At 42.5% G+C, this 17990-nt stretch overlaps 1 protein-coding gene across 1 annotated transcript; it reads left to right on the top strand.

The window, feature by feature from the left end:
* The first annotated feature begins 6155 nt into the window (after positions 1 to 6155).
* cabp5a (calcium binding protein 5a) lies at positions 6156 to 17990 on the top strand. Its single transcript, XM_061231436.1, has 6 exons — positions 6156 to 6251; positions 7109 to 7139; positions 7385 to 7528; positions 17215 to 17324; positions 17523 to 17670; positions 17883 to 17990. Exons 1-6 carry the CDS (start codon positions 6204 to 6206, stop codon positions 17909 to 17911), a joined length of 510 nt encoding a protein of 169 aa, XP_061087420.1. The 5' UTR covers positions 6156 to 6203; the 3' UTR covers positions 17912 to 17990.

Consider the following 17990-nt stretch of genomic DNA (forward strand, 5'->3'; position numbering starts at 1 on the left):
GTACCAGCGCAACCAGCAGGTTATTTCGATGTAATGCCAGTCGCTTTGAGTGACAATATGTGTGAGGTTTTCTGCGTCTATCTGAAGCGGCAAAGATTGTTGTCTCCATCTAGTGGCTAACATTAAGTACTGCATATTCGTGCAGCCAACCGGCATTGAGAATACATTCGAATGTCTGGGTATTATTAGGTTCAGAAGGCTGCACAGAGTAGACCTACTGGAATTAATTTGTTTGGAGGAGGCGGGGTGAGAGATTAAATTAGAATTGGCAATGAAGTTCAAAATGAATAACCATTAAACCTTCGATACTTTCCATTTGTGTGGCCTCCAATACAGGTCACCCCGGGATGATGCATACTATATTTTTTTCACAAATATTCCAGGCAACACAACAATGAAGCTTTCATTTCACCATTTAGGTAATGAACTGTAAAGTCTACATTGTGGAGACATTAAAACAAAGAAATATAATAAAATGATTCTAGCTCCATTGAACTTGCTCCATGACTAGCTAGTGGTTACATTATATTATTGGCATTTGGCAGACGCTCTCATCCAGAGCGACATACAGTTGATTAGACGAAGCTGGTGACAATCCTCCCCTCGCAGGGTTAAGGGCCTTGCTCAAGGACCACTAAGCTACAGGCCGCCCTACACACACTCAGACATGCGCACGCACACACACACACAAATGTACACACACGCTGTTGAATTTAAGGTCAACTGAAAGACATTGGAAAAACTCTGACAGAACGGCTTGTAGATTGGTCGGGTATGCAAAGTAAACCACACATCACTGGAAAGGACATGTGACAAAGGACCTCAAAAAGGTTTAGCTGACACTGGAGTAGTGGTGCACCAGTCTATTGTGCTGCACTGCTTACACAAAAATTCAGAAAGAAACTTTCCTGTGATGCCACAACAAAAGTTAATATCTGAGCTATGCAACAGAACACTTACGTAAGCTTGCATTCTTTGGACCCTCTGGTCCATTGCTAAGAAAATGTATTATCTCAGGAAGTAGCAGAACCCTTCCTGGAAAAATGAAGTCCATTCAGCTGTCCAGATAATACTACATTGACAACAGGAGCCATGGTGTAATCCATTAAGCCCTGCTTTATCAAAGGGATGGGAGAGGAAGCTTTAGAGCTGGAATATTGCTCTGCCTTCCTCATGACAATATCTAGGTTGGATTCTATAGCTGGTTGAGTTATAATTTCAATGCCAGAACTTGGTTCCACAAACATAAAGACTATGGTCCAATAAATATGAAAGAAATAATCATCATACATGATCATCATATAGCTTACAACGCAGTGAATTTGACTACATAGATTAATTTAGTTTGCTAATCTTAGTTGGAACATTCAGCTAACACATCTTGACTCATTAACCAGCTAACAAAACATTTGGAGAAGACTCATCTTAGATTCCCACTTATATTGGTAATATTATGAAAAATGTATTGTTTCACAAATGTCCTTTTTTTTTTACCATTACTCATGTTTCTGAACAAAAATGACCATCCACTATTCAAATGCCTATTTTACAACAAAATAATATTCCAAGGCCATTCCTATAATGTTCTTGTAGGTGTAAAGATAATGTTCAAGAGATATCCAGGACACCGGACAAATGTAAGTGTTAGGAATGTTGTGCAAAATAAAATTGGAAGAGGATTATTTGTAACCTGGAAAGTAATCATTCATATTCTGCAGTGGGCTTAAAAACATATTTCACCCAGAATATGGATACTTATCAAATAAAAAATCTGATAATATTAATAAAAATAACAATGGTAATAAGTCTGAAAATGCAAGCGAAATAAGATAAATGGTGAGATTTGAGCTAATCTGATCCTTCTACCGTCCTATTTTGTTTCACCTCTTTTCACATCTGTTTCTGCCATCTTTCATGCTTTTGCTAAAAACACGTATGCTGTCTAATTATCTGCAGGTCATAAATTAGTATATTTCTGTATCTTCCCCCTGTAGCCCCCTGTGATTATGACTCTTTTAATTTATTTAACCCTTTCCCAGTGGACGTGTTTGTGGTGAAAAGTCAGCAATCACTGTCTCGTCCTGCAGATGAAACACTATTTGGATGAAAACTGATAACTAGGATACAGTATATCTGCATAAAACCTGAGCTACAGTAGGCTCCAGAATTATGGGCACCCTTGATAAATATGCACAAAAAGTTCTGTAAACTAAAAATAACACAGTTATTGACATAAGGTTTATTTTCGTAAAGTATAGCACTTTATTAATGATTCAATGGACTTACATTTTTCAAATAAAAAAATTATTTCCCCAAAAAACAGGTCCACAATTATTGACACACCTTGTTTAATACAATATCAATAACAAATATCCGCAGCAAAGATGGCAGTCATTATTATTTTCCTATAATTTGTGATAAGGTTAGAGAACACATTTGGAGGGATTCTTAACCATTCCTTCATGCAGACTTTTCAGAATCATTGATATCCTTGGGATACCCCCCTCTTCAGTTCAGACCACAGATTTTTCTGAGATGACCATTGCAGAACATGGTTGTTGTTTTTAATTAACCATTTCTGTGTGGATTTTGATGTACGCTTGGAGTCATTGTCCTGCTGGATATGATCAGGGGGAGACAGGGGGAGAGAGGGGGGGAGACAGGGAGAGACAGGGGGAGAGAGAGGGGGGAGACAGAGAGTTGCGACGGGGGGAGACAGAGGAGACACTGCACTGAGTAAAACCCACAAAGCAGGATTACTGAGTTAGCTGGATAACTGCACTGAGTAAAACCCACAAAGCAGGATTACAGAGTTAGCTGGATAACTGCACTGAGTAAAACCCACAAAGCAGGATTACTGAGTTAGCTGGATAACTCCATCCATCCATCCATTATCTGAACCCGCTTATCCTGATCAGGGTCGCAGGGGGGCTGGAGCCTATCCCAGCATACATTGGGCGAAAGGCAGGAATACACCCTGGACAGGTCGCCAGTCTATCTCAGGGCACACACACCATTCACTCACACACTCATACCTACGGGCAATTTAGACTCTCCAATCAGCCTAACGTGCATGTCTTTGGACTGTGGGAGGAAACCGGAGTACCCGGAGGAAACCCACGCAGACACGGGGAGAACATGCAAACTCCGCACAGAGAGGCCCCGGCCGACGGGGATTCGAACCCAGGACCTCCTTGCTGTGAGGCGGCAGTGCTACCCACTGCACCATCCGTGCCGCCTAGCTGGATAACTGCACTGAGTAAAACCCACAAAGCAGGATTACAGAGTTAGCTGGATAACTGCACTGAGTAAAACCCACAAAGCAGGATTACTGAGTTAGCTGGATCAACAAAACATCTCCAAAACATCAATAAACCCACTGCCATATTTGACTGGAGGTATGGGTTGCTTCTCCTTGTATGCATGGCGAACATATCGAAGGTGACAGTAATCCAAATAACCACACATTACAACAGTGGTATGCAGAAGAGCATCTCTGAACACACAACACATCAAACCGCTAAGTGGATAGACTACAGCAGCAGAAGACTTAATAAGTCTAAAAATAATAAATACCTAATAAAGTGCTCACTGAGTGCCTATTCTCCTGTATGTTTGAACATAAAATATTATTATCCATCTTGTTTAATATATGTAGACTTTTTTCTCCATTTTTAGTAAGGGTGCCAATAATTCTGGAGCCCACTATTCTTTCAGTCTCTTTCAGAAAGGGAAGTGCTTTATACCTTTTCTGTCTGTTTATTAGCTGAAAATATTGTTGTTTTTCTGTCAGTCATATCTTCATTTCTCTCATGTTTAATGCTATAAATGCTGCCCCCTTGTAATTGATTTGTCAACGTCCCAAATCATTGTGGTGTCCATATTCCATTCAGTTTTTGTTTCGTATTGCCTTTAGTCTGTGTATATTCCAAGATTGTACTTTTGTCAATAGTTTTATGTTCATTTACCTCATTTATGCAACCCCACGTCCATGTCATAGAAGGTGGTAACAGACAATTACAGAATTTGGCATTAGGGTAAGTAATTATTTTTATAGAGCTTTTTGGATACTTTGGGCATGCTTTATAAAAACATATTCTTATATATGTGAATAATAAAAAAAAATTAATTACATTCTGTATGAAAAAATAAGCATCTCTGATCATTCATGTGTCTGGACAAGAATATATGCATATATTTTGTATTTGGAGAGATTTGGGACACTTCCTTGCTGGAAAATGTGAATGCTTGTAGATACCTTTACTGAATTTTATGCACAAGTTTGTGCACAAAGATATAGTAGTTCTGGGTTGGTCCGTGACTTAGAAATTGAGATATTCAGTGCTTAAACTAAATGCTGTTGGCATTTTGTTATTTGTTTTTATTTTAGTGTATCTTTTTGTGTACACTGTACATGCTCTGTACATGTTCTGTCTCAAATTTATGAATGGTCCATGCCTCTTCTTTAATTTAAGTCTTCAACCATATGTGGGCAGTAAATCATTTTTGAGATATTGACACGTTTATAAGACTAGTACAAGGTAGGTGGAAATTGCCCTCTTGGGGGCAAAGCGGAAAGGGTTCATTTGATTTCTTAGCATTCTCTCTTTTCCACATTGCTCTTGCCCCTTTTTTACCCTTTTTTATTTCCTTTTATCCATCTGTGGTCTATTTTCTGCTACCCATCTGCTGACCCTTCGCCCTACTTTATCACTGCTTCCCCACATTACCATTGCACTGTTCCCCTCTCACACAGTTCTTATGCAACCCTAGAGTTGCTGTACAATAACAAAATTAATAATGAAATCTGCATTAATGCCCTCAGATCTAAAGCCTTGAATTAAATCTCTTATGCAAACAGATTTGTGATTTGAGGGGCATTATCATAAATTTACATAACTGAGAGACAGCAAAGGTAGAAAAAAGGAAAAAAGTAGACACACTTTTGACTCTTTTGAATCCAACCATGCTGCTATTATTATCCATAGCAATCCACATTAGGACCCTTGTGAAGATTTTGTATTCCTTATTACAGACTATTTACAGTTAGATTCAAAAGTAATGGGACAGTGACACAATAGTTGCTACAGCACATTGGATTGGAAATAAAACAATGGATATGAAGTTAAAGTGCAGACTGTCACTTTTAATTTGGGGATTCACATCCATATCAGATGACCTGTGTAGGAATTACATCTTTTTGTACAAAGTCCCCAATTTTTTGAGAGTAAAAGTAATAGTAAACATAATCTGAAATATTTTTAGTACTTGGTTGCAAATCCTGTGTATGTGATGACTATAGCCATAGACATCACAAGACACTGGATATTTTCCCTACTGGTTCTCTGCCAGGCCTTTACAGCCATCTTAAGTTTATGTTTATTTCTGGTCAAATGCATATGATATGAAATACAATATCAAAACAGTGATAATAGAGAATCGAGTAATATAAGATTAAAATGTGTGGTTATTTAATAGAAACTCATTATGCTCATTATAATAGGACCATTTTTTGTAATAATAATAATAATAATAATAATAATAATAATAATAATAATAAATTCAGGCAATGTTCCCCAAAAATTGGGTTGAAATATGTACTTTAGTTTTGGAGTAATTACTGTTAAAATCTTTTTTTTTGTTCCAGTTGCAAGTGGCCAAATTACATTAAAGTTTGTGTGTGTTCCCCAGGCCTCATCTAAAGCATGAGTACCAAGTTTTATACCAACAGACAAAAGGGCTGCAGATACAGTGAGCTCCAGAAACATTGGCACCCTAAATATAAGATAATAAATAATAAATAATATGGATAATGATCTGTATTGTATGTTAGGAAAACAAATAATTCTGGAGCCCACTGTAAGTTGCTATGTACCCCTAGGCCCACTGGCAAAGAAGGGTACTAAGGGTACCTAAATATCCTTAACCTAAATATCGAAATAAAATGCAAATAAATATAAATAACAAACAACAAAACAAAAAGATAATTGTCTAATATTCTTCTACTGTGTACATTATGTCTTTCAGATAGGAGATTGCCAGTTGAACTCTGTGAACCAAAAGAGAATCAGACAGCAGACACATGCATGTGACTTGGTAAATAAGCAAAGGCACTGACAATTAAATAGATCACAGAGCAGCACAGACGGGCACAGTGCAGACGAAAGGACAGTATTAACACACGCAGTCTCACTCTGTTCATCATGAGCTTTGGAGCAGCCTGCATCTTCCTGAGGGGAAGGAAGAACACTGTAAGTCTGTATCTGAGCTGTACTGTTTAATGTTTTATTTCATGAAAATGTTGTCTTTAGTCTACTTTACCATTTGAATACTTTTCTTTCTGCTGTTTTGTTTAGCTGTGTGAATGGGGACAAAAGATGCAGTGGAGCTAATGCAATACATTATGTTTTTTTTATATACATGAAATGATGCTTTGAAAACATATGTAGAATTTACAGAATATGAGTGTTTTGCTGCTTTATTTTATGTTAACTTCAAAGTAATACAGTGAGAGCATGTATGTGACATAAGACTATATACTACTATATACGACTACTATAAGATACTTGCAATATTATCACATGCACATGCATACTATGTTATCTTGCTCTCAGCTGTATCAATGAACTGTGCTTGTGTACTTGCTATTTTTCATATTTACTGGATTTTATTAAATAATTACCAGACTGTCAGTATATATGCTGCAATCTACCCTCTTAATCGCCATCTGTACTCTAATCCAAACAATCTGACCTTTCAGCCGTTTAATAACATAATCTTTTAATTAAGTATATTCAGCTGAATTATGATATGAAGAGGAGAGCAAGAGATAGAGATAGAAATATTAGTCAATCAATGCTTCTGTGCAACTGATGTTTCAGTGGGGATTGTTTAGATATATAAATAAAAACTTTGAAGATTTCAGATCTTAGTTGTCAATTGATGCCCTTAGATAAACATGCAATGCAAGCTTAGTGTAGACAGTCCGAATTAACACGTTATTTTATGTATTATGATTATATTTCAGCATAACACATTCTAAACCTGTTTATTTTGATTAAGGAATAATCAATATTGAATTGACTTCTGAAAACTCTTTTTGTTCCAGCCAAGAGAACTGGCAGATGATGAAATAGAAGGTAAAATTCAACCCTCTTAATTTTCGTCTCGGGAAATATTCTGAGTGTATTTAAATATTTTTGCCATTTGATCTTTGTATTAATCCACACATTCATGTCAATCAGTATATCATTTATGTAATTCTGCCATCCCTGCCCCACAACACATGTAGCTGCAGTGTACTTTGCCAGTGTTTATGACTTTTTCTTCTCCTTTCCACCTATAGCCTACTAAAGCTTCAACACTTTGTCTGTCTACCTAACAGAGCTTAGGGGGGCCTTTAATGAATTTGACAAGGACAAGGATGGGCTGATCACCTGCAAAGACCTGGGAAACCTGATGAGGACCATGGGGTACATGCCTACTGAAATGGAGCTGATCGAGCTGAGTCAGAACATTAACATGAACCGTGAGTCTTGCACTGACTCCAACCATGTGCCACCAAGTTTCAAAATACACTACTAAAAATACTTTTTTTTTTTAACTTGACACACTCCGCTCTGTACTATCTTTTTTCTATATTGTTCAAAACATGGACATTTGTAATTTAGGCAGAAAACAGAAAAATGTGACCAGGTAACTTTTGTCACGTACAGTGGTGTAAAAAAGTGTTTGCCCCCTTCCTGATTTCTTATTTTTTTGCATGTTTTTCACACTTAAATATTTCAGATAAAACAAATTTAAATATTAGTCAAAGACAACACAAGTAAACACAAAATGCAGTTTTTAAATGAAGGTTTTTATTATTAAGGGAGAAAAAAAATCCAAACCTACATGGCCCTGTGTGATTGCCCCCTAAACCTAATAACTGGTTGGGCCACCCTTAGCAGCAACAACTGCAAACAAGCGTTTGCAATGAGTCTCTTACAGCACTGTGGAGGAATTTTGACCCACTCATCTTTGCAGAATTGTTGTAATTCAGCCACATTGGAGGGTTTTCGAGCATGAACCGCCTTTTTAAGGTCATGCCACAGCATCTCAATAGGATTCAGGTCAGGACTTTGACTAGGCCACTCCAAAGTCTTTATTTTGTTTTTCTTCAGCCATTCAGAGGTGGACTTGCTGGTGTGTTTTGGATCATTGTCCTGCTGCAGAACCCAAGTTCGTTTCAGCTTGAGGTCACGAACAGATGGCCGGACATTCTCCTTCAGGATTTTTTGGTAGACAGCAGAATTCATGGTTCCATTCATCACAGCAAGTCTTCCAGGTCCTGAAGCAGCAAAACAGCCCCAGACCATCACACTACCACCACCATATTTTACTTACTTATGTTACTTTTACGCCAGATGTAATGGGACACACACCTTCCAAAAAGTTCAACTTTTGTCTCGTCAGACCACAGAGTATTTTTCCAAAAGTCTTGGGGAACATCAAGATGTTTTCTGGCAAAATTGAGACGAGCCTTAATGTTCTTTTTGCTCAGCAGTGGTTTTCGCCTTGGAACTCTGCCATGCAGGCCATTTTTGCCCAGTCTCTTTCTTATGGTGGAGTCATGAACACTGACCTTAACTGAGGCAAGTGAGGCCTGCAGTTCTTTGGATGTTGTTGTGGGGTCTTTTGTGACCTCTTGGATGAGTCGTCGCTGCGCTCTTGGGGTAATTTTGGTCGGCCGGCCACTCCTGGGAAGGTTCACCACTGTTCCATGTTTTCGCCATTTGTGGATAATGGCTCTCACTGTGGTTCGCTGGAGTCCCAAAGCTTTAGAAATGGCTTTATAACCTTTTCCAGACTGATAGATCTCAATTACTTTCTTTCTCATTTGTTCCTGAATTTCTTTAGATCTCGGCATGATGTCTAGCTTTTGAGGATCATTTGGTCTATTTCACTCTGTCAGGCAGGTCCTATTTAAGTGATTTCTTGATTGAGAACAGGTGTGGCAGTAATCAGGCCTGGGTGTGGCTAGAGAAATTGAACTCAGGTTTGATAAACCACAGTTAAGTTATGTTTTAACAGGGGGGGCAATGACTTTTTCACACAGGGCCATGTAGGTTTGGATTTTTTTTCTCCCTTAATAATAAAAACCTTCATTTAAAAACTGCATTTTGTGTTTACTTGTGTTGTCTTTGACTAATATTTTTGATATATTGATGATCTGAAACATTTAAGTGTGACAAACGTGCAAAAAAATAATAAATCGGGAAGGGGGCAAACACTTTTTCACACCACTGTATGTGTGTAAGCAGCTTCCGTACAGGATTCAATGCACAGACTTACAATATATGTATTACACACTACAGTGGAACCTCCTGGATACAAAGCATTCAGAATGGAGATTCTTTGAAAGAGATATGAAAATAAAACAATTACAAGGGCTGGGCCGGTGTGGGGTTTTTTTGTGTGGCATTAATTCATTTTTCGCGGTGCAATTTTCAATTACAGGATACACCATTTGAAAATATTAAACCTCAAGCTTCTATCTGTATAACCTATTTTAAGATGCCATTGCTTTAGCAAACAACAGTTCCTTATTTTGTAACATGTGGGAGGCAAAACAAGTGTGGGGGGCTTGCATAAAACAACACTGCAATGTTTTGACAAAAACAGTTCTTGAGATTTTATGGCCAAAAAAGTTGATGTTTTAGCAGAGCAACTCCTAAGTAAATAGAGGACTTCCTTTGGAGGACTTCCAAGGAATCTTTTGTCTCTCTAGCTTCTCAAATATTCTTGAGTGAATATTCCCGAGGAAGACCGTGAAAGTACCTTCGGTTCCAATATAGAGGGAATTTTCATTGACATGACCCCATTTTATATCAGTGAGCCTATAAATATATTCTCAAAATATGATTTATATTATTCAGTATGCTTTTGAAAAATAAATAGCTTCTGAAATTGTGGAATGCATTTGACATGCTAATGGAGGTTGTGTATTTCACAAAAACTTCAATCAATGGAGTTGGGGGAAAGTACTAGGAGGGGGGAGAGGTAGGAAGAGGGTGACAGGTGGGGGGAAGTGCAAACCTTTTTTTTTCAGGATAAAAAGTGTTGAATACTTTAGTAGGCAAAATACAGTATTCTACCTGTCTTTTGGAGTCTCCAAATGTGCTTTAAGGAAAACTGCCTAGACATACCTTAGAAAGAACTATGCAGAAAGCTAATTTTTGAAGATATTGTAATCAAATTTGAAAATAGATTTGTCCAGTGTTTTGGCTGTACCTTCATAGTATTTCTGCCAGGCACTGCCACAATAATCTGTATCCACTGAAAAACTGAAAATATTTTCAGTGAGAAAAAAATCTTCCACTTCCACTGCGTTTGAGCTTCTGTAACTTTGTTTTAGTAATACTTTGGAAAACGAACCCCAAAGGGTTAACTTTTATAAAACTGTCACGTTTCAGGTCTGTCTTGCCATGTTTTATGTTTGTTCATGTACACCTGTCTACACCCGCATTTATAGCCCAGTCGCGCTACTGTTCACTGCGAAATTGTCTGCCTCTAGTTTACTACGCAACTCTTGAGCATTATTTCTGATTTGATTCACGTTAAGATCCAAGCCTGTTTACCGACTATTGTTTATTGATTTCTGTTTCGTTTACCATCGTTTTGTTTTTGACCACGTCCTCGCCTACCGTCTTTGTACTTTTGCCTCGCTGATTGTTTTATGGTTTCGACTTCCGCATCGCCCTCGACTACGACTCTGCCTGCCGTCCGCCTGTACATCTGCCCCGCTGACAGCTCTCCTGCTACCGGATCTCCCTGCACGTTTACCGACTACGAGTTTGCCTCTTCCCTCGGCACCGTGCTTTTTGTTTGTTTATCGTTTGTTTGGCTGGATCTACGTGTATGGACTTTGCTTGTTGTGACTACGCTCCTGGGATTCGTCCCAAATAAAGCCCTAACGGGACTCTATTCCATTATTGTTTCTGAGTCGTGCATTTTGGGTCCAACCCCCACGCACCCGTCTCAGAACAATTTCGCCAAGATGGACCCTGCTGACTCAACCGCCATGTTCTACGCACTCCAGGAACAAGGCGCCATTGTCCAGCAACACTCCCAAGGAATCTCCGAACTTCGTCTGGAGATTCGGGAGCTGTGTGCGGAGATGAGGAGACTCGCCATCGCGGTTCAGCCACACCCACTGGAGGAACCTGCCAACCCGCCTGCACCCCCACCGTCCAACCCCATGGGAACCTGGCAATTCCGGAGAGGTTCGGCGGAGAACCGGAGAGATGCAAGGCGTTCCTGCTCCAGTGCGACTTTGTGTTCCGGCAGCAACCTCTGACCTACAACAGCGATGACCGCCGGATCGGCTACGTGATGGGATTACTTAAGGGGAGAGCCTTGGACTGGGCGACAGCTGTGTGGTCCGCGGGTTCATTCCCTCCCCGGTACCCGGAGTTTGCCGAGGAGATCCGCAAGGTCTTCCAGCACGCATCCAGCGACCAAGAGCCTTCCCAGCGCCTGATCGCCCTTCGCCAAGGCAGGAAGACTGCGGCGGACCATTCCATTGGCTTCCGCACCCTCGCGGCAGCCACCAACTGGAATGATGCGGCTCTGGCAAACCTGTTCCTGGCCAGCCTGAGTGAGGCACTCCAGGACGAGTTGGCGCATCTTGAACCCATCACTCAGTTCGACCCACTCGTCCGTCCGTTTGGACAACCGTGCCAGACAACGCCTGATTGAGAGATAGGTCCCACCCTGCCAGCCGTACCCCAGGCGAGGGTCAAGTCCCCGACCAGAGGAGAAGCAAGCAGATGGACTGGAACCCATGGACCTTTCCCATGCCGGTATGAAGATCTCAACTGAGGAACGGACACGTCGGAGAGCAACCGGTTCCTGCTTCTATTGTGGGACGCTGGGACACACCCAAGTTCGGTGCACCCTCCGGTCCAAGAGATCTGCCTCATCTGTTGAGGTAAGAGTGCTCAACAGATATGAGGGGTCTACCAGGAACGACCATCGCCCCACGCTTACTGCCATGTTGATGCTTCCCGACAGAGCAATCCAGATTAACGCATTGGTGGATTCCGGAGCGGATGCGAACCTCATAGACGAGGTGATGGTCATGGAACTGAACATTCCCACCCTCCCACTACCCCACCCCGAGAATGCTCGGTCATTGGACGGAAAGACGTTCTGCCGCATGACCCACATCACCAAACCTATTCAGCTGATCATTTCTGGGAACCACCATGAGATGATTCAGTTCCGTGTCATCCGGTCCCCTAACGACCAGCTCATTTTGGGATTACCCTGGCTCCAGAGACACAACCCCACCATTGACTGGAGTTCATGCCAGATTCAAGCCTGGAGTCCTGAGTGTCACCAATCCTGCCTGCGATCCGCTCCTGCACCAGCTGAGGGTGTTCCCAACCCACCACAAGTCCCCAAGCCCTCTCTGGAGAAGGTGCCCACCCCTTACCACGACCTAGGCACAGTCTTCTCCAAGACACAAGCACAGACACTTCCTCCTCATCGACCTTACGACTGCGCCATCGAGCTGCTACCCGGATCCACACTCCCCTCAAGCCGTCTCTACAATGTCTCCAGACCTGAAAGGGAAGCCATGGAGAAATACATCCGGGACTGCCTAGCCAATGGACTGATTCGCCCATCCTCTTCACCCGTGGGCGCTGGATTCTTCTTTGTACAGAAGAAGGATGGTTCATTGCGTCCCTGCACCGACTTCAGGGAGCTTAACAACATCACTGTCAAAAACAAATACCCTTTGCCATTGATGGACTCCGCCTTTCATCCTCTACATGATGCCACTATCTTCACCAAGTTAGACCTACGCAATGCCTACCACTTGGTTCGTATCCGAGAAGGTGATGAGTGGAAAACCGCCTTCAATACCTCCCTTGGACACTTTGAGTACCTGGTCATGCCATTCGGCCTCACTAACGCACCTGCCGTGTTCCAGGCCTTAGTTAACGATGTTCTTCGGGACTTACTGGGCCGACATGTATTTGTTTACCTCGACGATATCCTGATCTACTCCACCAATGCCAAGGAACATGAGATGCACGTCAGGCAAGTTCTCCAGAGACTATTGGAGAACAAACTGTTCGTCAAGGCAGAGAAATGTGTCTTCCATACTGACACTGTTGAGTTCCTAGGTTTCATTTTGGAAAAGGGACAGATCAGGGCGGATCCCAAGAAGGTTCAGGCGGTCACTAACTGGCCCACGCCTGTCTCTCGAAAACACCTCCAACGCTTCTTGGGATTCGCCAACTTTTACAGAAGATTTATCAGGTCCTACAGTCAGGTTGTCTCTCCCCTCACCAAGCTTACATCCACTGCCATGCCATTCCATTGGGGTCCCGAAGCGGAGGGTGCCTTTACCAAGATCAAGAGACTGTTCTCCTCCGCTCCCATCCTGGTGCACCCCGACCCCACCCGCCAGTTTGTTGTGGAGACAGATGCGTCCGACACTGGGGTGGGAGCCGTGCTGTCACAAGCCTCTGCCTCTGACAACCGGTTACACCCATGCGCTTTCTTCTCCAAAAAGCTGTCACCAGCGGAGAGAAACTATGACGTGGGGAACCGAAAACTCCTCGCGGTCAAACTGGCACTAGAGGAGTGGAGGCATTGGCTGGAGGGATCTGAGAAACCTTTTGTCGTCTGGACTGACCACAAGAACTTGGCGTACCTCCAAACAGCTAAAAGACTCAACTCACGCCAAGCTAGATGGGCACTATTCTTCGGAAGGTTCAACTTCGCACTCACCTACCGGCCAGGTTCCAAGAACGATGCCCTGTCCCGACAATTTAACACCAGTCCCGAGCGTGAGGCACCGGAGAACATCCTCCCAAGTTCCTGCACTGTCGCGTCAGTCACTTGGAAGATTGAGGCGGTGATCCAGAGGGCTCTACGGGAGGAGTCCGATCCCAGGTCCAATCCCGGAACACGCCTGTACGTCCCCTCAGCTGCTCGGACACAGGTGCTTCAGTGGGCTCATTCATCTCCCCTGTCCTGCCATCCCGGCTTTACCCGCACTTTGGCGGTGCTTAAGCGAAAGTTCTGGTGGAGCTCCATGATCCCCGACACCAGACACTTCATCAAGGCATGCACCACCTGTGCCAGAAGCAAGGCCTCCCACCAAGCCCCTGCTGGTCTGCTCCAACCTCTGCCCATGCCCAGCCGACCCTGGAGCCACATTGGGGTGGACTTCGTTACCGGACTTCCCCCTTCCGAAGGTAACACCACCATCCTCACCGTGGTGGATCGATTTAGTAAAGCAGCCCACTTCATCCCCCTACCTGGATTACCCACCTCCCAAGAGACTGCGGACGTTCTGATAAAGGAAGTGTTCCGCATCCACGGAATCCCCTCAGACATTGTATCCGACCGGGGTCCACAATTCATCTCTCAAGTGTGGAAAGCTTTCTGTCTGGCCCTCGGTGCCACGGCCAGCCTCTCATCCGGCTATCACCCCCAGTCCAATGGGCAAACCGAGAGGGCCAACCAGGATTTGGGAGCCGCACTTCGTTGTGTCTCAACCCAGAATCCAGCTTCTTGGAGCAAGATGCTCACCTGGGTTGAGTATGCGCACAACACCCTGCCCTGCGCCGCCACCGGAAAGTCTCCCTTCGAGATCTCTCTTGGCTACCAACCTCCACTGTTTCCTGACCAGGAAGCCGAGATCGCCGTTCCCTCCCTCGCCATCCACATGAAGCGCTGCACTAAGATCTGGACGGATGCCAAGGCCGCGCTTTTACGCACGGCAGACCATAATCGGCGCTTCGCGGATCGACACCGCACACCAGCTCCAGCCTACAAACCAGGTGACTCCGTGTGGCTGTCCACTAAGGACATTCCCCTACAAGCCACATCTCACAAACTGCAACCCCGCTTCATTGGTCCCTTTAAGATCCACAGCATTATTAACCCATCCTCTGTTAAACTGTCACTTCCTGCTTCACTTAAAATTCACCCCACATTCCACGTTTCATGTATTAAGCCTGTATCCTCTCACCCCCTTTGTCCCCCCGATCCCCCACCCCCTCCCCCCCGCATCATTGATAACCACCCTGCATTCACCGTGAAGAAGCTTTTGAACATTCGTAAGAGGGGCCGTGGTGTGCAATATCTGGTTGACTGGGAGGGCTATGGCCCTGAGGAGCGTTCCTGGGTAGCTCCCAGTCTCATCCTAGATAAGACATTGATCAGAGACTTCCATCGTGACCACCCTGATAAATTCCAAGGACCGCCAGGAGTCGGTCGTTAAGGGGGGGGTCCTGTCACGTTTCAGGTCTGTCTTGCCATGTTTTATGTTTGTTCATGTTACCTTACGTTTCTCGTGCATGTCATTTACTAATTTACTAATGCTAGGGCAGGATAGGTTTATTACTAACGATTACTAATCTCCTTGTTAAACTTGTCATCCATCGCACCTGTTTTCCATTTCCTTGCTACGCTCTAACTAATTGTCTACACCTGTCTACACCCGCATTTATAGCCCAGTCGCGCTACTGTTCACTGCGAAATTGTCTGCCTCTAGTTTACTACGCAACTCTTGAGCATTATTTCTGATTTGATTCACGTTAAGATCCAAGCCTGTTTACCGACTATTGTTTATTGATTTCTGTTTCGTTTACCATCGTTTTGTTTTTGACCACGTCCTCGCCTACCGTCTTTGTACTTTTGCCTCGCTGATTGTTTTATGGTTTCGACTTCCGCATCGCCCTCGACTACGACTCTGCCTGCCGTCCGCCTGTACATCTGCCCCGCTGACAGCTCTCCTGCTACCGGATCTCCCTGCACGTTTACCGACTACGAGTTTGCCTCTTCCCTCGGCACCGTGCTTTTTGTTTGTTTATCGTTTGTTTGGCTGGATCTACGTGTATGGACTTTGCTTGTTGTGACTACGCTCCTGGGATTCGTCCCAAATAAAGCCCTAACGGGACTTTATTCCATTATTGTTCCAAATTGGATAAGAGTGTCTGCCAAATGTCAATAATGTAATGTAATATAACTGCACTTAATAATGCAGAAAGAGGCTGACTGCATAAAACAGATTAGATTTTACTGTAATCCCATTAAGAAACGTTTCCACACATTTATTAGTTCACATAATCAGTCCAGGCTCTGTTATGATCATACTATATGCCAACTTATTACAGCATACAGTGGGGTCCAAAAGTCTAAGACCACCAGTGAAAATGCTTCTATTTTGCATTCTTTTCTAATTCAATACAAACTTTTTAACAAGAAATTATATTATCAGAATAACAATTTGAGCAAAAAGTTGAATCTTTGAAAAATATACATGCATTTCTTAGTTTTCTGATGATCCCTATTAACCCAGCATTATGAATGCTTGGCTTTTGTCAGTCTTCAAGTGTCCCCATAAATGTTCAATGGGGTTGAAGTCATATGATTGTGAATTGTGCTGCACTCCTTTCTTTTCTTTGGTTTTCAAATACTTCTTGCAAAGCTTTGAAGTAACTTTAATTTGTTTTGCATTTTTCTAAATCCTGAAACGTTCTGTTTATTTTTGTCATTACTTGAAAAAACCCCCCAGATTTTCAATGTGGTCTCAGACCTTTGGACCCCACTGTATCTGCTAAAACTGGTCCTTATTACACAATCGAAGAAATGAAATGCACTCACTGTTGATCAATATATTTTTCAGTAGGAGACCCTCATAAAGATGGGTCTGGTATGCTTACATTTTCTGATTAAAAGGTGCCAAGAAATTAATACTGATCAATCATAGATACATTAGTGAGGCAACCATGAGAAAAAGAAAACGGAAACATACTGATCAGGAAATAGAAGCATGGTTGTCATAGGAATGCAATACCAGGAGAGAGATATGTCATGAGTTATACAAAACAATAAATTATATAAAGAAAAGATAACATTCTTTTATTTGTGAGTGAACACACAAAAAATACACTAAAACATGATGTGTTATTTTTTTAGGTCCTGTATTGGGCACTTTGCATCAGTGTGCTGATATATTTTGACACTCATAGTATATTGGCATGTTTATTATGCACCCGCATGTAATTACAATGACATTACATTCAGGGAGTGGAGTGACTGGTGATCAGAGAGATTTTAACCTCTTCTGATAAAAATAGTGTGGGTAAATCTGTTTTTACTTTGTTCTTCCTCCCTCCATTTTTCCAACTTCCTCTCTTCTCTCAGTTGGGGGCAGAGTGGACTTTGAAAACTTTGTGGACTTGATGGCCCCAAAGCTTTTGGCAGAGACTGCTGGGATGATTGGAATGAAAGAACTGAAAGACGCCTTCAAAGAGGTGAGGGACAAGAAAGTTACTGAGACAGCAGCTGTCTCTTCCCCAGGAACCCCTATATTCATTGAGAGAAACCACTGAGTCTGGACCTAAGGAACCATCATTCCAGGCAACATTTCAAACTATGCTTGTACTGGAATATTTCCAAACTGGTGAGGTACAGTATAGTTCACTCTCGCTCAATTTTATTCCAACTTTCAGTTTGACACGGATGGAGATGGGGAGATCACTGCAGAAGAGCTACGGTTTGCCATGAAAAAACTGATGGGCGAGCACATGAGTCAAAAAGATATTGATGCAGTGGTCAGAGAAGCTGATAATAATGGCGATGGAACTGTGGACTTTGAGGGTGAGATTTTTTTTTTTTATGTGAAATGATGTTGTTATGTTAATGTGAAATCTATCCTGTTAAGGCTATTAAGTATACGATGCACTGCTGCAGAGGGTCCATTCTGTGAGGCCTGAACGTGTGATGCTATAATTACCATTTCAGCACATCTGTCATTACGTCAAGAGTAATATGTTTTTAACGTGCACGGTTTCCTGTGATCTCTCATAAAGAATTTGTAAAGATGATGTCACGCCAGTGAGAGGAGAAGTGAGGAGCATTTATAGAAGAGAAGCACTCGCACGAAAATGTGACGGAAGACCATGACTGCTCAAAAAACA

This window comes from Conger conger, chromosome 2 (genome assembly GCF_963514075.1).
Source record: "Conger conger chromosome 2, fConCon1.1, whole genome shotgun sequence".
NCBI lineage: Eukaryota > Metazoa > Chordata > Actinopteri > Anguilliformes > Congridae > Conger > Conger conger.